Below are 24,085 nucleotides of genomic sequence, written 5' to 3' on the forward strand. Positions count from 1 at the left end.
CAGTCTTGGGCATGTTACTGAAAAACATTATTTAGTTACAGTTGGGTTTTTGGGTTTTTAAGGGTTATTGTTCTATCTTCGTTATTCATTATCCATTATCCGTTATCGGTCAGTTCATAATACGCTACAAAGCCTATGAGCCGGGACTCTTACTCTCAGCCAAAAGGCCAAGCTAAAGTCCTAGCCCTAAAGCCTTGCTGCGATCATTGCGAATGCACCATTCCCGGAGGTACTGCAATACCGGGGTGATGCGTGGAGTGGACAGAGCAAGCTCTTATTCCATCTCAGTTACAGTTTTAAGGGGTTTTTAAGGGTTATTGTTCTATCTTCGTTATTCATTATCCATTATCCGTTATCGGTCAGTTCAGAATACGCTACAAAGCCTAGGAGCCGGGACACTTACTCTCAGCCAAAAGGCCAAGCTAAGGTCCTAGCCCTAAAGCCTTGCTGCGATCATTGCGAATGCACCGTTCCCGGAAGTACTGCAATACCGGGCTGATGCGTGGAGTGGACAGAGCAAGCTCTTATTCCATCTCCGGATTGCAAAAATCTATTCATGATTGACGGCTATTTCTAACAGCTATATTTAAAGTAATTTAGCTATCACCAGTGTTAGGAATAACACCGTTACAAAGAAGGCTGTTATGTAACGGCATTATTTTTTTCAGTTACGGGATAATCTATCTAATTATTTTTTCCACCATTACCGTCACTGCCGGTCAAATGCAGTAAGTTTTTGTGCGTGTTTACGTACTTCTTATGCGTTTACGTACGTTTTGTGTATTTTCACATATTTTTGTGTGTGTTTACCCACTTTTTTGTGTGTGTTATTCAGATTCAGATTCAGATTCAGATATACTTTATTGTCATTCTAGTACACGTGTATACAGAACGAAATGTCGATACATCTGACCCGCAGTTTCCTTGAATGTACTGATATAAATAAAATGTTGTATTGAGTTGGAGTATTGAAGTTCTAATAATATACTAAATAATTATGCCTATGTATAGTATTATACGGTAGTGCAAAGAGTGCAAGAGTGCAAGAGGAGCAGCTAACCAGATGTGCAAAATGGGCAGTCAGGTAAACAAGTCACTATACAGTCACAATAACACTGTAGTACGATAGGGCAGAGGAGAACAGATGTGCAAAGGAGTGGCTAGGTATAAAGAACTGCCAGTAGTGCAAAAAAAAACCAACAAACAAACAGATGTACCGATTAGCAGCAGTATAGACTTACTATGTTAATGATTGACCATTTAACAGTCTAATGGCCAGGGGGACAAAACTATTGCAGAACCTGGTGGTCCTGCACCGCACACTGCACTACCTCTTCCCAGAGGCTAGCAGAGTGAACAGTCCATGATGGGGGTGAGAGGGGTCCCTAATGATGTTCTTGGCTCGGGATAGGCAGCGCTTCTGGCCAATGTCCAGAATGGAGGGGAGAGAAGTCCCGATGATTTTCTCTGCTGTCCTCATCACCCTCCTCACACTACCCCAGTCGGAGGCACTGCAGCCTCCACACCACACAGAGATACAGCAGGTCAGGATGCTCTCTATGGTGCCCCTGTAGAATGTGATGAGGGTGGGTGGGGGCAGGTGGCGTCTTGGGAACGTTACTGAAAAACAGTATTTAGTAACAGTTACTTCAAGTAATTCAGCTATCACCAGTGTTAGGAATAACACCGTTACAAAGAAGGCTGTTATGTAACGGCATTATTTTTTTCAGTTACGGGATAATCTATCTAATTATTTTTTCCGCCATTACCGTCACTGCCGGTCATAAATGACGTTTTGTGCATGTTTACGTATGTTATAGTGTTTGTTTACGTATGTTTTGGTGTGTGTTTACGTACATTTTTGTGCATTCGTTTACGTACGATTTGTGTATATCTATGACTGTTTATTATATGCGTTTTGTGCGTGTTCTTGAAGTTTTTGCGCAAGTTTGCGTACTTCATTGTGTGTGTTCATGTAGGTTTTTTTACATGCTTAAGCACATTTTTGTCCATGTTCATGTACATGTTGATTATTATTTCATTATATTGTTTACTGTTTACTGAGATCATGGGTTCAAATGCAGGGTTTCTTCTGCACACTCCAGTTTCCTCCCACATTCCAAAAATTTGCATGTCAAATTAATTGGCTGGTCCTAACTGTCCCTAGGTGTGAATGAACGGGTGAATTTTTGTCTGTCCATGTGTGCTCTGCAACTAGCTAGAAACCAGATCAGGGTGTTCCCTGCTCACTGCCTGAAGATAGCTGGGATGGGGTCCAGCACCCCCTTGACCCTACTGAGGATAAGCAGAGCAGATGATGGATACATGCTGGATGTATACTGTTTATCTTTGTTGCACTTCAAGTTTAGGATAAATATGTTGCTGGTGACTTGCATTACACATTAAAAAATTCTATAACACAACTACCTGTTCTTCTCTATACAACTGACTCGAATACTGCTCCAAAAATGGATTCAGTAGATTAGTAGATATTTTAATTTATGTTTCCTGTGTTTTCGGTGTTAACGTTTAAGTGTTAATTTAGCTACATTTTCCCCCCTTTTTAGTCACTCATAATAAAAAACATCATAAATGGTAAAAAAAGAAAGAAAGAAAGAAAGAAAGAAAGAAAGAAAGAAAGAAAGAAAGAAAGAAAGAAAGAAAGAAAGAAAGAAAGAAAGAAATAGTTAGCAAAAGAGTTAGAGGGAGAAAGTTAGCAAGCGAGAGTTAGAGAAAGAAAAAACAGAGACATATAGCTAAAGAATGAGAGAAAGAGAGAGAGAGGGAAAGAGAGAGAGAGAGATGTAAAGGATGCAAGCAAGAGCGGGATAAAGAAAGAGAGAGACGAAGATTTTCCAAGATAATGCATTTTGCCTAATTAAATAAGAAAATTGGTATTTTGTTATCCCTTAAAAGCAGGCATGTCCCAAGTCCAAAAATCTTTACGGGCTCGCAGCTTCTGTTGACCACAGTATAAGATTTGGAAGAAAAAAGAAAAGAAAGAAACTCACCATTTGATCAGATAATGGCAGTAGCCCTTTGGCCACCTTACACTTGGCTTTCTGTAAACATTTTAGCCCACCCCATTCCTGACATGGCAACTGTAAATAAAAAAAGGAAAGTTGACTGTGAGGGCCACCGCTTCCAGGACAGGTGGAAATTGAACTATTTTTTCACCAAAATCTGAAGCAACTACATACGGCAAATTTGACAAGAGAATGAGGTACTGCCAGACGAAACATGCTGAATACGCCAAGTTAACTGGAAACAAATGGTGTAAAAAGGTGAAGCAACTGAAAGCTGTTGAAACATCAGCACTTCTTCACAATAATGGTGGGTAGCTGACCTCCCACCACCACCCTCTCACCCTCAACTGGCGAACAATTATATTGTCTGATTGCGGTTAGTGTGTTGCGGCTTGCGGGGGCATAGAAATGATAGAGAGGTTTGAGCAACATAACTGAAAAAAATAACGATGACGTAGAGGTTGGTCACTAATGGAATAGCATCTCTGTCGTTACCATGGTGACTGCATTTATCCACTTCAGAGGTTCTAGAATATTTGATGGCTTCGTCAACAGAAATCTGTTGAAAAATAAATTACGTTTTTAAAAGATGCTGCTAAATGTTATTGCAATTCTTTCCATTGCACTATTGTTACAATGCACTATTCTTCTTCACTGCAATATTTTTATTATAACTAAGGCCAGTTTTTCTTAGCAGTAAATTGTAATTATTAATATGTTTTCACCCATTCATCTTAATAGTCTTTATCTTTTAGTCTTTATATTCCGTATTTTATCCTGGAGTACCATGGTTGATCAACAATGTTTTACAATGTTGATATCAATGACAATGAAAAATGAACAGTTTTTTTTTTAGTAACGGGGTAATCCAACTGATTACTTTTATTGCTGTTACAATGCCATTATAGTTACTGATGGTCAAAAGTGATGCGTTACGCTGGCTCGAGAATGCCAACGGCGCGTGCCTCCTTGGCACACCCGGCGCTGTTTTCAGCGGCCCGGTTTTTCGCTCTCCTTCGAGTTTGTTACGTCACGTCTTTCGGGATCATGTAACCATTCATAAAAGCGACCACCATATACAGTGGTACCTCTACTTACAAATGTCTCTACATACCAAAGTTTCAGGTGAAAAAGTACCTGAACGGGAAAATAATGCCAACATTTTTAACTGTGAGAGTCAAAGGGCCACACCATGCACTGACCTCATTCAAGCGCTTTGTTTATGTCTGACACTCTGGTTTCAACTGTGTGTCGTGCAGCTGTAGATCAGTAATGGAATCTTTGAGTTTTTTAATATCTGGAGCCAGAGTTTCAATTAAATCCACAAAACACTGTTTCAAAAACTGGCCTTCGCTTTATGTTTTTTTTTAGCACGGGCAATGTTCCACGCCACTCTATAGGAGGCAAGAGTCACAGTTTCTCCATGCTTAATCAATTGCTCAAACATTTGAGTCTTTTTACCTGGCTTTTCCAGGTTCTCAATTTTTGCTTGCGTAGTTAAGTACCTTTGGGGAATTCTGTGTCAATATCAGCATGGGCTGTGCTAAAATGATGCTGAAGATTTGAAGTCTTGAAATGGGATATCGTGCTACTGCATAATAAACAGAGTGATTTGCCATTAGGTTCAACAAAAAAGTAAACATCTTCCCATTCTTCCTGAAATGCCCTGTGTTCATCTTCCTATTTTCGTTTCGCTTTGCATTTTGCCATTTTGACCATGAGGGTCTGCACGCTCGAATGTTTACTTAATTTCCCGGCATTATATGTAACCTACGCAGATGATTGGCAGTCAGTTATGTTTCAAAATATTGTTTATTATTTGTTATTAACTCTGATGGATTCAAGTGTGTTAAGAGGGGGGAAAAAAACATGAAACGAGGCAAAGAACCACAGTATATAGAAAATATGATGAGGCAAAGAGCCGCATTCTTATTGGCCAAGAGACACATGCGGCTCTAGAGCCGCGTGTTTGCCACCCCTGCTCTAGTTAGTCAAAAATACAGTAAAGTATGCACTGCTATTCGTCGCTCCCCGTTTCCTGAACGTAAACAAACTGGATTTCACTTTAAATCATGTGTGCTGGCGTTTCCCCAGCATGCTCTTCGTGCCACCATCACAATTCAGAGTAAACAGGCAAGGAGGAGGGTTTCCCGCAACTCACAGCTATCATTCATTCGGCCCAAATTAAGGCATTCTCGGAATTTGTGAAAAGGAATCGCCCGCAAAAGGTTTTGACAAGTCAGGCTATCGCTCATTATGATGTAATCTCCCTTGCGCATTTTTGACGGGTTGTGTCAAAAGCCAGCGGACGTTGACGTAATTGGATCAGTTTTTCAAGACGTGAGGCAAAAAGGTCAATGAATATTTTTATTACTTCCTTTATGATTTGTTTTTCATTTTGTGCCTCTCGTTTTATGTTTATTGTGCGGCCATCTAATTCAACATGTATTAGTTTCAGGTACTCATGCCCGTTTACAATTTATTAAAAGTCAAGTCAAGTCACATTTATTTGTATAGCCCTCAATCACAAGATATCTCAAAGGACTGCACAGGTAACAATTACGCCATCCTCTGATCTTAAGCATGCAGGCAAGGAAAAACTAGAAACCTCAGCACGAGGAAAATGAGAAGCCTTGAGAAGGGGCCTCAAAAGTGGTTAATCCCCCTCCAGAAGACCAGGGTGTAATAGATTTAGCATTGGGTAACAATACACAAAACATAGTGAACATCAATAAAATAAAACATAGGTAATTTGTTGAAATTTATCCAGAAAGTCCATAGCCGCAGCGACACCTCAAGCATGTTGTCCAAAAAGTCCATAACAGCAATGACGCAGCTTCCCATCTCTCCTGGCTGGTCGATGCAGACGTTAAAATGCTTCAGGTCCAGATGCTGGTCCGCTGACTAATCTCAAATCGTCCTTCTCCTTCGTATCACCACCAGCCAGGCAGTCGGAAAAAGACAGGAAAAGAAAAGTAGGAGGTGGGCATCAATCATAAGCTATTGAATAGAAGTGGGTCTTAAGTTTAGATTTAAATAAACTTCCACAGAGGTTGCACATCTTATCTCCGGAGGCAGAGCATTCCACAGCACCGAGGCCTGGATGGAGAACGCTCTCGAGCCTGCAGACTTCTTCTTGGCTCTAGGAGTCCCAAGTAGAACAGCATTTTCCGAGCAGAGGCTCTGTGCAGGAACATAGGGTAAAACAAATCTGAGAGATAAGAGGGCGTAAGTCCGTGCAAGAGTCAGCCTCCAACTTAACCCAGCCACAGTCGGTTTGTGATGTGGAGAACCAGAGAGGTATTTAATGTGTATTTGCGGCCCAATAGTAACCAAGGAAATTAGGAAGGCCCAGCTGGTTAGCAGGAGTGCAGACAGGATGAGATGGGCAGAGTATTTTGAGGAGTTGTTGAATGTGGAGGATGGGAGAGAAGTGAGAGTCGAGGCGATCGGTGGTATGGGGAGAATGCTCGTGCTCGGTGATTCAAATGTAAAACATGTGGAAACAGGGGATGTGCGAAACGCACTGAAAGAAATGAATGGGGGGGAGGCGCCTGGGTTGGATGGTTTTTTGGATGCTTGAAGAAAGGTGGCACAGCTATGGTTGACTAGTTAGTATGCTTGTTGAATGTATGCTTTTTAAGTGGTGTGGTTCCTGTTGATTGGTGTAGTGCATAAGTGGTAATAAGAAGGAATGCAATTCGAGAGGTATCAGTTTGTTGTCCGTGCCGGGTAAGCTGTATGGAAGAGTCTTGATTAAGAGAGTGAGAGGAAGAACAAATGAGGTGGGGATGGAGGAGCAGAGTGGTTCCAGGAAAGGAAGAGGATGTGTTGATCAGGTGTTTGCAGTATGACAGGTGTGTGAGAAATATTTTGCAAAAGGCAAGGATATTTGTTTGGCTTTCATGGATTTGGAAAAGGCGTATGACAGGGTTGATATAGAGGCGGTGTGGCAGGTGATGGTAATGTATGGAGTGGGTGGAAAGTTGTTGGAAGCATTGAAAAGTTTTTATGTGAACAGCAAAGCATGTTTAAGAGAAGGGAGTGAGACAACTGAGCGGTTCCCTGTGTTGACTGGTGTGAGACAGGGGTGTGTGATGTCACCATGGCTTTTTAATGTGTACATGGATGGTGTGGTGAGAGAGGTGAATGCAAGCGTATTTGGTAAAGGTGTAGAGATGATGGATAACAGTGGAACGGTGTGGCAGGTAAGTCAGTTGTTGTTTGCAGATGACACAGCGCTTGTGGCTGATTCTGAGGAAACATTGAGAAGGTTGGTAATGGAGTTTGGAAGAGTGTGTGAGAGGCGTAAGTTATGTGTGAATGTATAGAAGAGTAAGGTGATGAAGTGTTCACGTAATGGAGTGGGCATGGCGTTGGAAATAAGGTTGCATGGACAAGTGCTGGAAGAAGTTGAAAGCTTTAGGTACTTGGGTTGTGATGTGGCTGCAGTTGGTGGAATGGAGTGCGAGGTATTGCACAGAGTGAATCAAGGAAGCAAGGTTTTGGGTGCTCTGAGGACAGTGATGGGCAACAAGAGTATGGGTATGGATTTTAAGAGGGGACTGTATGCGAGTGTGATTGTGCCGACTGTGTTGTATGGTGCAGAAACTTGGAGCCTGAACGCAGATTTGAGAAGGAAATTCAATGTTTTTGAGATGAAGTGTTTGAGGAGTATGTTAGGAGTGACAAGATTGGATAGCTTGAGAATTGAAATTATGAGAGACAGAACTGGAGTAGTACTGGAACTGAGCAAGCACGTGGATAAGAGAGTACTCGTTTGGTTTGGACACATGGAGAGGATGGATGAGGAGCGAATTTTGAATGGGATCTAGAGAGGAGAAGTAAATGGAAAGAGACCAAGAAATATAGTGGAAGCTAGAGCTCTTGTTGGTGATAGCAATGAGTGGAGAGGGGTTGTGAAAGGATAGTGGCTGATCGTTCTTCGAGAGTCACAGTAAGTTGCCCGTGATCTACTGCTGTAGACTGGATGCTGTCAAGTTTGACCTCCACCACAGAAAACATTGTTTTAAAGTCAGCAGCAATGCTAGCCCTGTAGTCCTCAAGAAGGCCCGCTATGCTAGTCACACGGGTATGCATGCGGTTGGCACACCGGCTCCGGCCTCAAGCCGAGTTCTGGAAGACCCCAACATCATACCCGCAAAAACAAAGTTTACTACAAAAAAAGGTTTTTGGCTACAAAACTGTCTCCCTCATAGGGTGACACGTGACAAAAATGATCGACATCTAATTAAATGGAAATTGAGTTGCGGGACTCGCAATCTCTACTCCGCTCTTGTCAAGTCAAGTCAAGTCATTTTTATTTGTATAGCCCTAATTCACGAAGAGTCTCAAAGGGCTTCACAGATTGATACACTATATTACACAGACTATTTTTCAGCCGACGAGAAGAGTAGGTTATTCATATGCTATGGAGTAGAAGTGAGTTTTAAGTTTAGATTTAAACATTTCCACTGAGGTTGCAGATCGGATCTCAGGGGGAAGAGCATTCCACAGCACCGGTGCCCGGATGGAGAACGCTCTCGAACCAGCAGAACTAATCCGAAAGTCTTTATTTTCTGGTTACTAGTTACTTTAACGACTTTCACAACAGACAAACAGCAAACCATTTCCTGCTGTTAGAAGAGTTGGGGAATTTGATCATTGTCGACTTCAGAAAAAACCAGCCCAACCATGCCCCACTTTTCATCAACAACAAGGCTGTGGAGGTTGTCAGCAGCATCAAGTTCCTAGGGGTGCACATCACAAACAAACTCACCTGGTCCGTGAACACTACATCACTGGTTAAGAGGGCACAGCAGCGCCTGTACTTCCTGCGGAGGATGAGGAGAGCCCGCCTGCCCCCACCCTCCCTCATCACATTCTACAGGGGCACCATAGAGAGTATCCTGACCAGCTGTATCTCTGTGTGGTGTGGAGGCTGCAGCGCTACCAACTGGGGTAGAGTGAGGAGAGTGACGAGGACAGCAGAGAAAATCATCGGGACTTCTCTTCCCTCCATTCAGGACATTGGCCAGAAGCGCTGCCTATCCCAAGCTAAGAACATTATCAAGGACCCCTCTCACCCCCATCATGGACTGTTCACTCTGCTAGCCTCTGGGAAGAGGTACTGCAGTGTGCGGTGCAGGACCACCAGGTTCCACAATAGTCTTGTCCCCCTGGCCATTAGACTGTTAAATGGTCACTCAAACACATAGTAAATCTAAACTGCTGCTAATCTGTACATCTGTGGGTTCTGTTTGACTTTTTGCACTACTGGCAGTTCTGTATAGCTAGCCACTCCTTGCACATCTGTTTCTCTGCACTATCGTACTTACAGTGTTATTGTTACAGTGTTATTGTTCTGTTTACCTGACTTGTTTACCTGATTGCCCATCTTGCACATCTGGTTGGCTACTCCTCTAGCACTATTTGCGCTACTGTAAAATACTATACATAGCCATAATTATTTAGTATATTATTAGCACTCAATACTACAACTCAATACAACATTTATTTATATCTGTACATTCAAGGAAACTGTGCGGGTCAGATGTATCGACATTTCGTTCTGTATACACGTGTACTAGAATGACAATAAAGTAGATCTGAATCTGAATCTGAATTTGTATTTCTATCCTGTGCAACTTACAGGTTGCCAGACCTTACATCAGATGCCTGATAGGCCACTTGGAAACCAGGTTAAAAAATTATGGACATTATTGCAGTCTTCAGTGTTTTGAAAACCACAGGAAGGAAGCATCCACAATCTTCAGACCTTGGCAAGGAAGTTCCTTGATGTTGACGAGACTTTAGTGCTGCAGGAATGGCGTTCCTTCAAGGAAAACTTACATGGACAAGCATTCAAGGTGGGTGAATGATACTGAGGCTCCACCTCAACCAAGACATTGCAAGCATGAGTCATTCTTCTGCCATGCCATGAAATCCTTCAAAACTTTTAAAACCTTTGACCATGAGTCCATTCCACTAAGGGGCCGGTCACACAGACATTTGCGGCTGAATCACGGCCAGAAATTTCTGCCTGTGAGGCGGACGCTATTGGACGCTTTGAGATCGCAATGCAGACGAGATACAGCAGTGCTTAACACGCGGTCGAAAATTCGCGCGCGGGTGGCAGCGCGAAAAAGTTTTGCGCGGCTCAATTCTTCAGAGCGCGGGTACACAGCCTTTCACGAGCGTATCAAGGCTGAACCGCTTCTGGCCGTGAAGCGGATGCTGTTGGGCGCTGTTGGACGTTTTGAGACCGCCATATAGACGAGATACAGCAGTGCTTTACTCGCGGTCGGAAATTCACGCTTTAAGCTGCTCAAAAGTTTGAGCACGTGTTAAACCGCGTGCCGCACACGTGGTCAACACGAGGTAATGACGCGGAAATGACGCGGAACGACGTGCTCTGGCCGTGGCCAGGGCGTGGTTACACATGGGTAGGACAGGAAATTTCAGCGGGTAATCGTAGGTGGAGCATGGTAATAGCATGTTCTGCGCCTGTATCGCGGTGTTATTACGTGAAATTAGCGTGTTACGCGTGTGACAGTCAAACGCCTTTCTCCGCGTATATACAGCGCGATTTGCCGAGCACACGTCAGTTGTGCTCGAGACGTCAAGGGGGTGAACACGGATCCCCGTCAGCGTAGTGACCTCGTCTTAATCCATTTTTATTTCTTGACATTTCTGTGGGCAAAACGATTAAGAAAACAACCTTTTAGTCAACGTAGATACAAAATATAGATACATATTTATTTATTTTCCGTTCAAACATTAAACAACGTCTCTTTATGGCTGAAATCCTCCCAAACGAACGAACTTTCACCTATTTAACCGTCTTGTACTTTCTGGTCGATTGCCATCTTGTGGTATTTTTCTCGGTACTGCACTCTCGTTGGAAATACATTGACCCTTTGGAATGAATGGGAGCTCCGTTGACAACCATGTATTTCCCTCACAAAACCTGCCCCCAAGTGGCCGCGGGAGGCTACTGCAACCCCCGTTGGAAATGAATGGAAGCCCGTAGTGGAGGGCCCTCTGGCGGCGTTTTTGCGGCGGTGCAGCGGCCGTTGGAAAAGAACGGCTGCCATTAAACGATCACCCTCCGGTGGCGCTTTTGCGGCAATGCGGCTATCATTAGAAATACACGCGGCCTTTGTGTTGCGTAGGAGTCGGATTTGGGCACAACACCGGCTCGGGAGCTTTTATACCCGTGGTCCACACGAGAAAATGACGCAGAAATGACGCGATAAGGAAGCGGAACAGTCGCCGGCGTCTGTTTTGTGGGCATACCACCGATGAACAGCGGGTTGGCCAATTTTGCGCATTTTCCATTGCGGGCAACCACGGGCAAAAAAAAAACGCAAAATTTTAGCCGTGATTCAGCCGCAAACGGCTGTGTGACCGGCCCCTAAGGAGGTTAAGTGAAAAACATGAATAGATCATAGGCGCCGTCGCAGTGGCAGCCTTTCCAGCAGCTCCCGTGTTATTTTCGCTATTTTTGTGATATATTGTTTTATTGTTGCTTCTATCTTCAGTTTATTTGCTTCCCGTTTGACAACTACACTTTGATTACTTTATATCCTATCGTTATGGGTTTTAGATAGATAGATAGATAGATAGATAGATAGATAGATAGATAGATAGATAGATAGATAGATAGATAGATAGATAGATAGATAGATAGATAGATAGATAGATAGATAGATAGATAGATAGATAGATAGATAGATAGATAGATAGATAGATAGATAGATAGATAGATAGATAGATAGATAGATAGATAGATAGATAGATAGATAGATAGATAGATAGATAGATAGATAGATAGATAGATAGATAGATAGATACTTTGTTCATCCCCGAAGGGAAATTCACATTTCCAGCAGCATCCCTGAGCTGAGAACAAACAATCGAGAACAATCGAAAATAACACGGGAGCTGCTGGAGTGGCTGCCATTCGTGACGGCGCCGGAAGAAACGATTCAATTTGAATCATGTACAAACAAACAAACAAAATATTTATGTTTCAATAAGTGGAAAATGGGGGGAAAATAATGTCTCATACTGAAATAACCAGGTAAAACTAATTTTAAGTTACCTGTCCAAATGAATGTTGTGCCATCTCACCTTTCCCACTCTGTCTCCTGCAGTTGACTTGCTGCTGCTCGCTCCTGAAACTAATACTTACCTCTTTGTGTATAACGCACAAAAATGCGTTAATTCGAGGAATCAACTCCGTTCACTGAAGTATTCTCGTGCCGGCGTGATTCCCCATTTACCTGAAGGGTTGAGGGGGCCCTATCGTGGCTGTAGAGCTAATTGGCTATCGGCGAAGTGGCGGTACCGTCCATAATCATGGGGAATGTCAACTCTCTACTAAATAAGTTTGACAAACTGGCTGTGCTCGTGAAAAACATCAAAGAATACATTGTTTTACGGAAACGTGGCTCACGTCTATCGTTCCGGACGCTAACGTCGAGCCACCCGTTTTCTGCGCTGTTAGGGCAGACATAGACACAAAAGCCTGCGGGAAGCGGAGAGGAGGCGGACTCGCTATCTACGTGAACACGAGGTAGTGTAACACAAAGATTTCTATCTGCTCCCGTGTTGTCGAACTTTTGGCCGTAAGTTTGCGTCCCTATTACTTGCCCAGAGAGTTTGCACACGCCATTGATGTTACTGTTTACATCCCACCGCGCGCTGATGCGCAAGTAGTACTGTTGCCAAACACAGCACCCCGAGGCCGTCTTTTTAATCTCTGGGGACTTCAATTACGTGACTCTAGATACAACACTGCCCTCTTTCTTCCAGTATGTGGACTGCAAAACCAGGGGTAATAGGACTATTGACCTACTGTGTGCAAACATTAAGGACGCATACAGTGCTACGCCACTGCCTGCCCAAAGTGAGGAGGCTACCAACAACCACAAGCTCATTCAGGAAATGGTCTACTGAGGCAGAGCAGGCTCTGAGAGACTGCTTTGCATGTATTGGCTGGGATGTCCTGCTAGGGTTCAGCAGTGGGGACATTGAGGAGGTGGCAAACTGCACTGCTGACTACATTAACTTCTGTATGGACAGTGTTGTTCCTGTAAGAACTGTACACTGCTATGCCAACAACAAGCCCTGGATCACAAGCGACATCAAGTGCCTTTTGAACCAAAAGAAGAGGGCCTTTAAAGATAGTGATCAGCAGGAGCTAAAACGAGTACAGAGGGAGCTCAGAGTCCAGCTCCGGGAAGCGAAGGAGCAGTACAGGAGGAAGTTGGAGAAAAAGCTGCAGAACAACAGCATAAAGGAGGTGTGGGAAGGGATGAGAACCATCACCGGCTGCAGCACCAAAGCGGGGTGCGGCCCCGGACGTAGATGTGGGAAGGGTTAACCAGTTAAACAACTTTTTTAACAAGTTTGACCACCCCAACTCGTCCTCACCCCAGAGTACTGAAGCGGTCCCTCCCCCTTTCGACACCAGTATGGAGGAGGACATCCCCCCACTCAAGATAACTGTTAATACAGGGAGTTGAAAAGAATAAAAGTTATTTTATCGTATCACAGATGTGGTTTCTTCAGTCATTTGTTAATTTTTAAGGATTGATAGATTTTCTTATTGATTATGATTTTGCCAGCCAGTCACAAGGCACAGAGACAGACAACTCACTCGCCCATTCTCACCTGAAGACAATCAGTATCTCCCACCCCTACAATCAAGAGCTGCACACCAATTATCATTTTTTATGAACACATTTTGGAAAAATCTTAATATATTACACAAATAGTCACACTCTGGAAAAATGCCTTTTTTACAAACCTTGACAAAAATCACCCTGCCGAGGCTTGTTGTTTTGTATTTACATTGTCTTACACGATCAAATCTGTGAAGTAAAAAAAAAAGGGTATGTTTTTTTTGGGTCAGACACAGTGTGAAAAAAACATCAGCCAGAGGAAATGCAGCCAACCTCTATTATTGGTGTATTTTATTGTCACATTACATGCAAATCACAATCCAAGAATAGATAAGAATGAGGTTTTAAGAAAAAAAAGGATATGATAAGAGCACTTCTGGGTAGAATGTATTTTTTCATTCGACACAATGCATCTTTCTCACTTAAAGGTTCATGTTTTTGTTTTCTGTCCCCAGAAATCCTGAAGATGAATTCTTCAATGGCTCTTTCAAACCAAAGTGGAAGCCTTCCTGTCCAGTTACACTTTTTTTATGTGTGAAATTTCACAAGCCACGTCCAGCCTATTTCAGGTTGAAAAGTGGCATCAATGGATTACGGACTACCTGACAGGCAGACCCCAGTATGTGAAACAGTGGGGCTGTACATCGGACACTGTGGTTAGCAGCACAGGATCTCCGCAGGGGACCATGCTCTCTCCATTCCTATTCACTCTGTATACATCGGACTTTCAGTACAACTCTGAGTCCTGCCACATGCAAAAGTTTGCTGATGACACTGCGATCGTGGGATGTATCAGAAGTGGGCAGGTGGAGGAGTACAGGAAATTGATTCAGGACTTTGTCCAATGGAGTGACGCAAACCACCTGCACCTGAACACCACCAAGACCAGGGAGATGGTGGTGGACTTCAGGAGAACTCACCCGGTTCCTGTAACCATCAAACGAGAATGTGTAGAAATTGTCCAGACCTACAAATACCTGGGTGTGCAGCTGGACAACAAACTGGACTGGACTACCAACACAGAAGCTCCATGTAGGAAAGGTCAAAGCCGACTTTACTTCGTCAGAAGGCTGGCCTCCTTCAACGTCAGCAAAAAGCTCCTGAAAATATTCTATGAGACAGTTGTGGCAAGCGCCCTCTTCTATGCGGCAGCGTGTTGGGGAGGCAGCGTCATGAAGAAGGATGCCTCTCGTCTCAATAAACTGGCGAGGAAAGCGAGCTCTGTTGTGGGAACAGAGCTGGACAGCCTGACAACAGTAACTGAGAGATGGGCACTGAAAAAGCTGCGGTCAATCATGGACAATTCCTCACATCCACTACACAGCATTATATCCAGACAGAAGAGCAGCTTCAGCGACAGACTGCTGTCACTGTCTTGTACCACGGACAGACTGAAGAGATCTTTTCTTCCTCCTGCAATGAGGCTCTTTATCTCCACCAAGCGGAGTAAAGGCCCACATTAGACCATACCCCCTACATTGCATATTACCGTATTTTTATTGCAGTGTGTATTTTATGTAGCACTATTTAAATACTCTATACAACACGCTACAGTGGATATTAGCACGTCACTTTGGGTATTTGTATATTGTATTCCTTTTGCTTTATTATTGTATTGTTCTCAGCGCAGGGATGCTGCTGGAAATGTGAATTTCCCTGCGGGGATGAATAAAGTATCTATCTATCTATCTATCTATCTATCTATCTATCTATCTATCTATCTATCTATCTATCTATCTATCTATTTGCGACTCTGGGGGATGACCAATGTTGCCTGTAACTTGCACGGGTCTGAGCAATCACTTAAAGTTTGTGACCGTCATTTGGAACAACGATGAGTAACATCAATCGCAAGTGTGGCAACCACATCACTATCAGTCATGTCTAAAACCAGAAAATTAAATCAAGTTAAGATTTGCTGAGTTTCCGGCAATAGTGAAATATTTTTTTACCTATTAATGAAATGGCTAATATAATATTGAAAGGGTTGTACAGCCCATACGTCATTTTTTATATGACAACTATTACACAAGATTTCAATTTTTTAAAAAGTCTTTTGTCAAAAAAGACTAACATTTTGTCGGTTTATTTATTTCGTTGCACAATACATAACTGCATTTAATCACACTTTTTTTTAGTTGGAGTACAACGTAGGCAAAAGATGGATTGTTACATTCAAATAATGTGCAAATTATTTGATTGTAACAGAAGACAAAGAGACAAAAAAGATTTTCTTTTTACCTGCTTTTTTTCATCTTTAGATTTTAACTCTTTTTCTTTAAATTTTTCGTCTTTTGTTTTTTTTTCCTAGCTATTTGTTATTGCTATTTTTTGTTCTCAAGTTTTCTTTTTTTATTTGTTATATATTTTTCCCTTTTTTCCTTTTCTCTTGCATTTTTCTTTTTCCCTGCTCCTGCTTTTCTCTCTCTTTGTTCTTTTACTTTTTTGGGGTTTCTTTTTTTAGTTTTCTGTTTTTTTTTTGCATTGTTTTACTCCCTTTGAAGCCATTTTCTGCATAATGTAACATAGTAATTGGTAATATATGGATAAAAGCAACAAAAACAATCTGAAGAGCCATCAGGGTGTCAAAAGAGACGGCTTTTTTGGTAATCAAGCCAAAAGAGACGCTTCTCTAAAAAAGACCGAAAACTTGCACAGCAACATTGATGTAGGCTCGGAGGTAAGATAGGTCATGTTGCAGCGTTGTCTAACCGTACAGGCGATAATAAAAGTAAACCACACTTGTCTCTCTATATTTCGATGTCTTAGTGATAACAAAATAATACAAGATTTTTATTTTTTATTTTTGAAAAAATAAGCAGAAATTCAAGGTCACATGCATGCTTGCTTTATTTTTCACTCTCGAGCTGACATTGACTTTAGAAGAACTCGCCTTAAACATTGCAGAGGGAACCCGCATTGTTTTTGCCTGCATGCACAATAATTTTTTTCGAGTTATCTAGTGAATTAAAGTCCATAGCCCTGTTTTTAGCCCTGAGACAGACTGGGCAGTGCGCAAATCTGCACGCGCACAGCATGGAGGGAACATTGGGGACAGCAGAGATTTCTTTGACAGGGGGACTTAAACTGTATGGCAAGAAAAGCAATAACAGCAAAGCCAATGAGGAAAAAGGTGAATTGCGCAATGTTGTCAGTTTTTGCGCCTTCGGGACATGCCTCTAGGAATTTGGCATACACCCGGTCTCCAAGGAGTTTTGGTGAGTGGATCACGACACCTCAAGGGAAGAAGGTATAGGACATCAGGAATAGGGCTTAATTCCCACCGTTCTCACCTACCCTATTCGCTCGACTGTATGTGTTCGGGCAGGGATTGGAGTCCCGAACATTGCAAGTCAAAGCTGTCACTGACCATGAGTACTTCGGGCTTCATAAGAAGTTGCTGTCAGATCAAAGATTTTCGGACTTAGAAGCGCATTGTGGTTATTAAAATGTTAAGGATTGAGCAGTTGAGTAGATAGAGACTGAGAGAGAAAGGGAAGGGATAGTTGCTTTTTCTGAGCAGATTGTCGCGGATTGCAGACGAACATGCGGCCTGAAATTTGGGGCTCACACGTGGCCAGAAACAACCTCTATTCGAACCAGACAGGCATTCAGGTAAAGTGCATTTATTAATATAAAATTTGAATAATATTAATAATTTTAAGAGAAGCCATTTAAATTAAAACAACAATTACGATAGGGGCGCTAGTAAGCGAGACAAGCCGCGCCATGGAGCAATCGGCCCCACATAAACCTTAGCTAAGTACACTGGAGAGTCTGCTTACTAGCCCAAAGATACACATTTCTAAAACAGTTAAGATACACAAACGGTGAAGTCTTCTGTTGAAATAGTGTAAGAATCTGGAGCAGTTAAGATACGCAAACGGTGAGTCTTCTGTTGAAGAATCTGAAAAAGTTAAACTCCGCAAACGGTGGTGTTTTAAAGTTAAAACTCTGCAAACGGTAGAGTCCCCTTTTGAAATTGTTTGAAAATAAAAAACTATTAAGATAAACCACGTGGCTTCAGTAGGGAAAAAGTTAAGCTAGTGTGCAAGTTTCAATTTAGACACGGATTTAAAAAATTTGGAGGGAAAACAAAATCACTAAATTTTGTTAAAATTGATTAGAAGTTCGTTGGTCTGGGCCCTGTGTATGTCTTATTCGTTGTCATGTGAATTCTCCATGTCTACTTTCCTATAAACTTTTTTTCCATTGTCTTACGTGTTTTGTATCACTTGCGTTTAGAAAAAAATGGCTCAAACAATGTGCTCCTAAAATGGTGAAAAACATTTTTAAAAACGGCGAAGATCGTTTAAAAAAGTGATGTTTTAAGAGGAATTGATAGAGCATATCGTAAGGAGTCGAAAAAATTGACTTTTTGAGGAATTGGTGTTCAACACAGATTGTGCGCAACATGGGGAGCGCGGGCCACAGACGGCCCTTGAGATTTTTTTTTTCGGTCCAAATATTTTTGTTTTTTTTAATAATTGAAAATTGATAAATTAAGTTTAGGAAAAATATGAGTGAGGGATTTTAGATGCGTTAAATCAAGATAATGCCAGAATTATACCGAAAAAGATAAAATATTCCTGTTTTCAGTTCAAAATTGGGAAATAAAGGACTGGGAAGACTAGGAAAAATCTAATTGAGTGAATTGGAATAGAATAATTTGAGATAAAAGCATTTTTATACAAAAATGTTGAAAAATTGTTAATAAATACTTTATTCTAAAAAAGTATGGAATTAAAATGTATCGATTGGAAAACAAATGAGTTCAGGAGGTAGAGTGCTCGTCTTGGGATCAAGAGATCGCGGGTTCAATTCCTGGCTTCTCCGTGTTACATGTCGAAGGGTCACTGAACCCCTAATACCCTCAATAAGCAGGTTAGCGCCTTACATGGCTGCACGGCCGCTATTGGGAAATGCGAACCACACTGTAAAGAGGTTTGGGGTTTTGACTTGGGAAGCGCTATATAAATGCAGATGATTTCATTTTAAATCTAGTAGATTTAAAATGAATGGGTAAGTATGAAACACAACACATTGTAGAGTGCTTTTGGAGGTCTTCATTGACTTGAAAGGCACTGTATAAATGCAGACCATTTTTACCATTTATAACAGTACTTTTATGGAGAAGCTATAAAAATGAAAGAAATTTATTGCAAGGATGAATATCTAATTGATTGCTAATAAACATGGACATAATATATTGTTTTGCTTTAGAAGAAAAAGAAAGAAATACCACAGAATTCATACACAAATAACATTATAGAGAGAAGATGCTGATGCAAAATAATCAAATAAGTTGTTGTGTCCGAGTTAAACCTCTCGGGGTCAATTTCTCTTGATTCAGCCATTCACTTGCAGTTAATCACAAAGGAAGAAATGCAATGGCAAAGTATCACGATAATAAAAATTCTACTACATAAATACTTTAAAATACTACTACATGAATATTATGACAGAAATACTATAATAATACGACTAAAAATACCAAAAAAACACTACACTATTTCATTGTTACAGTTAAAAAATACTAGATATTCTACGGAAATATTACTATGGACTACTATGAAAATACTACCATGGGAATACTTCAAAATTAAGTCTACAGTAACACTAATTCACTAACACTACCTTATAAGTCGTAGAGATGGAGATAACAATGAGATTTGGCTCTTGTCTCATTTGGACTCCAAATGGCGACCCCCCCCTGGCTAGACCAAGGAGGTACAGAAAAGAGGTAAGAGGTAAGAGAGTCGATATCAATTTTGAAGATAATCAAGTTATTAACAGAATCACAGAAGATAAAAAAAACGAGGAAATGGAATGAAGAGGAAGGTATCAATAATAAAGGTGATGACAATATTAAATGAGTTAAAAGAGGTGAGTAAAATAACAATGATGACAATATTAAAGGAGTATGACAATGAATAAGGGTGTTGATAGGTGAAAAACAAGAAAATGTTTTATGTGTTTGTATCCGGCCAGTATGAACCATAACCCTGAACTGGTTGCCAGCCAATCGCAGGGCACACAGGGACAGACAACTCATTCGCTCATTCACACCTAGGGACAATTTGGACCGGCCAATTCACCTGAAATGCATGTTTTTGGAACGACGGAGGAAACCGGAGTGCCCGGAGGAAACCCACGCAAGCACGGGGGGAACATACAAACTCCGCACAGGAAGTCTGGAGCTGGATTTTAACCCACGACAGGTTCCCATGACATGAACTGTGCCGCACAAGCGCTAACCACTGCGCCGCCGTGCTGCCCATATATATATATATATATATATATATATATATATATATATATATATATATATATATATATATATATATATATATATATATATATATATATATATATATATATATATATAAATATATATATATGGAATCATTTGACATCTGAACTTTCAATAATGATAATATGATAGACATAAAAGAATTTAATGATAATATGCAGGTAATATTTGGTAATACAGTGGAACCTTGCTAGTTTGCAGTTCCACTTTTGCAGGTTCAGAGCTTCGCTGGTCTAAAAATTATACCTTACCTTCTCAATAAAAGCATTTATTGACTTAAACAAGCGCGAGCTTATGTCAACTGATGATGGTCTCAGTCCCCATTAACCGCGATAACCGAGGGATTACTGTATACTGATTAAAGGGATAACCACAAACCTGTCTTTTTTCATTTTCTCCATTTTTACTTCCTTTTTTCCTTAACTTCTTTGTACAATATAATTCGTAATATCAATCATCAAAGCAAGTGAGCCGTTTGAGAGCCGGCTCTCTTTAATGAGTTGAGCCAAAAAAGCCGGGTCTCTAAAAAAAAAGACTGACTTAACCTTCGCTCGACGACAAGCACCACAGCAATGACATAATCTCGAAGCGACGAGATTTCGTTGACCAAGATCGGCGTGCAGACGAAAACTCAAAACACGAGACCAAAACAACGATGAAAAGTTTGGAGTGCAGTAAATCTTTGTTAAAGAGTAATTAGGTAATAATGACAATTTTGTGGCAAAAAAGTTGCGTCCTGGACACACACGTCGATTTCAGACTAAAAATATAACTGCACGGGAAACAAATGGATAGGAATTAATTAAACTAAAATAATGTCTACATGGGAATTTAATTTAGAGAAAAAATTAGGCCATTGAATAGTCCAGCTAATTTACCAAGACATCCCAGTACGTAAGCACGATGGACTTAACAAGACTCTTAAGTTCTACTGAGTTCCACTAAAGAGAAGACATCGTTTGAAAATCAATGGACTCTCCAAAGGACATACAAACTGTCAAAAAGGGGGCACATCAGAATAAAGATGGACAAAATGTTATTTGCTGTGATGGGGAACACAGTTGAGAAAAATTAACAAAGACATCCATTCATCCATTGTCTGCGCCGCTTATCAACAGCGAGGTCACGGGGTGATAGAGCACACCCCAGCTGCTTTTCGGACAGCTAACAAGAGATACCTGAACTGATTGTCAGCCAGTTGCAGTGGAACTGACAAAAGACAACGGAGCAATTTCATTTCGTTTTTGAGATGGACACATTTTGGAAAAGTACTTTTGATGGGCCAAGAGCAACATTCAAACGGTGAATGTACTGTGGAATACGCAATTCAAGCCTGGAACTCAAGAATAAGTCTGCTTGAAGTTACATAGAGTCTTGTTAATAAAAAGTGTAAATGTACATGAGGAAGATTGATAAATTTATCTTACAAAATGATAAATGCTGTTTTATTTCACTTGTATGCATAAAAGTTGAACTGAGTTTTGAACTCAGTTGGGGGGGAAGTTTTTAAGAGGCTGGTAAATTCTAACTTCAGAACGAGAAACGTGAAACGTTTTGGTTGGACTTCAGTATAATAAGGGTTAAAATCTTAGACTAGTTTTGTCCACAATTGATGAAAAATTGTCTTCTGAATAAGCTCTCCATATGATTGATTTTTGAAATTCAAATTATGAGGTTTTCGATGGATAGAAAAATATTACACAAAAAGAATATGCTATAATATAAAACAATCAAACAATCCAAATGTTTGTCAAATAGCTTAACAATAACCAATTAGAATGACCATACACCGTTAGAGTATTGCCCACATTGAAAACATTTTTGGGTGGCATTTTTCTTCTTGGCGGAGTCATTCACCTTGAGCGTGAATTACCTGCTTTCTTTGTAAAACATTTTTATCTTAAACAAACTTACTTACTGAGAGGATAATGCATCAGTTATGATTTTTACAAAGAGTGAATCATAACAGTAAAAGTGTTTTACTTGGCTAAGTTGATGATTTAACTATCAACCCTGGTCATATACCTAGAGAAGGATGACCAACAGCAAGATAACACATATAAAAATCAAGAGAAGAAAATAAAAAGAAGGTTAAATGGAAAAACACACACACAGAATTTTTGGACAACGGCCAATCCACAAACAAGAAAACACCATGTCACTCAAATCAGAGTGATTTTGAAGATGATAATAGTTAAACAAATTCAGTGACTGAAATTAGTAAAAAGCCAAATTTGAGATTTAGAGCTATCAATTTTGAAAAATAGTTTTTTTGATTTAGAGTCTTGGGATATAGTGCTCAGAATGGATATCGCAACTTAAAGCGGGGATTTTGCCTTCACTAATAATACATATAAAGATAATTTAAGAAAATATACGAATATATAAATAAATTAATTAGTTGCTTTTCAGGTTAAATTGAGCCATAAGGAAATGTCTCAACAGGGGGGATGAACATCTAATTAGGATAACCTAATTTAAAAATAATTTTTAGGTCTCTCTCTCTCTCTCTCTCTCTCTCTCTATCTCTCTCTATCTCTATTTATCTCTGTTTTCTCTCATCCACACAGAAGACGGTGACCCCTGGTGATCTGATACTGGTAAAACGAAAAGCCTGGTCCAGTCCACGCTCGGATGGCCCTTACATGGTTCTGCTCGTCGCCCCCCACGGCTGTTGGTGTGCCTGGGTTCACCAGGGCCACTGCAGGGGGATGAAAATGAGACAATCATCGATGCCCTTGCCACCATGGGGAGCCTCAGGAGCACCGTGGCCCAGGAGGGGGGCGTGCATCGGGGATGGCTCGATTGGCTGTACTCTGGCAGCTGGTCTCAGGATGGTGTCAAGAATTGGTGTCATCTCGGTTCTTCACCCAGCAACCCTCAGCCCTCACCTCTTCCTGTCCGTCACCGAACCCGTCCAGCAGCTCCTCGTCGTCCTTGCATCCATCCAGGCCCTGCAGCCTGGACCTGCCCGGCACAGTCTCCCTGTCTAACTTCGGCCTCATCTCGCCCGTGCTTGACCTTCGCAGCGAATGTAGCTGGGCCTCATCTCCTGATTGCGACCTGGAAAGAGGTGAGCGAGCAGAGGGTGCTGAAGTGGTGTTGGACAACGGACAGGTTATTGTCAACAACAACGACTGGAACCAAAACAGCGGCAGCAAGCGGACCTTCAACCTGGAGGCTTGCTTCAGTTTCCTCAACCTGCAACGCCAACGAAACAGCGCCAAAACTTCGGACAACGTTATCCAGAAGACCGTGGCCGTAAAAACACTGTGAAAGAACTGCCGCCAAAACTCTTCTAGGCAATGGCAGGAACGAGATTCTAGTTTTTTATTTTTTTTCTTCGTTAACAAACTCATCTGTTTTAGTATCTTGTCGTTATCAATTTGTTAAGAGATCATGGAAGTTGGTGTGTGGCGAAGGTGGCCAGTGAGAATGTTTGTTGCCCATATGTAACATTACAAACTAATACCCGACTCACAAGACTCCACACGGCCGTCTATAGATTTCAGCCCTTTAATATGTGATGTATTAACATTGTCTTTAGAAATGTCTTCCCGTACGCGTTGAATCATCTTATTAAAGAAGGCCATAAAGTCATGGGCTGAATGGGTAGAACTATCTGGGATAATCTGCTGCCTGCTTAGCGATGCTACAGTTTCGAAAAGGATTTTTGGGTTCTTTTCTTTTTATTTTGTTTTTTTTAGTTCTCGCAGTCTCTATCAATGACCCTTAGAGTTAACGATGGCCTTGTGTTCGAAGAGATTTGTTTTTATTTTTGAGAAGAATGAACTACACTGAAAAAATAAGCGTTTTTTTTGTTGTTGTTAGTTTTAGTTGTCCAATTTTTTTCATCCCGTTTTTCCAGAAAAAGACATTCCTAGGAGGAGAGATTTTTTTTCCTTTTTGAAGGTTTTCGCCTCTCCATGAATTTTTTTTTTAATGATGTTTTAATTTGAAACTGCTGGTATTGTTTTTATTGATGTTCTTTGAAATTCACGACAGGGGGGAAATGTGTCACGTGGCGTGGTGGCGTGGAGTGGGGTGACCGGACC

General features: G+C 41.2%; 1 protein-coding gene and 2 pseudogenes across 1 annotated transcript; 1 reads left to right on the forward strand and 2 right to left on the reverse strand.

The window, feature by feature from the left end:
* Positions 1 to 207: 207 nt before the first annotated feature.
* Positions 208 to 429, reverse strand: LOC148353477 (U2 spliceosomal RNA; annotated as a pseudogene).
* Positions 430 to 457: 28 nt separating this feature from the next.
* Positions 458 to 584, reverse strand: LOC148353478 (U2 spliceosomal RNA; annotated as a pseudogene).
* Positions 585 to 20,612: 20,028 nt separating this feature from the next.
* LOC148353479 (SH3 domain-binding protein 5-like) lies at positions 20,613 to 23,340 on the forward strand. Its single transcript, XM_088351950.1, has 2 exons — positions 20,613 to 20,730; positions 22,601 to 23,340. The coding sequence occupies exon 2, from the start codon at positions 22,827 to 22,829 to the stop codon at positions 23,304 to 23,306; it is 480 nt and encodes a 159-aa protein (XP_088208076.1). The 5' UTR covers positions 20,613 to 20,730; positions 22,601 to 22,826; the 3' UTR covers positions 23,307 to 23,340.
* The last annotated feature ends 745 nt before the right edge of the window (positions 23,341 to 24,085 follow it).

This window comes from Urocampus carinirostris, chromosome 13 (genome assembly GCF_059441175.1).
Source record: "Urocampus carinirostris isolate Australia breed hairy pipefish chromosome 13, RoL_Ucar_1.0, whole genome shotgun sequence".
Classification (NCBI taxonomy): Eukaryota; Metazoa; Chordata; class Actinopteri; order Syngnathiformes; family Syngnathidae; genus Urocampus; species Urocampus carinirostris.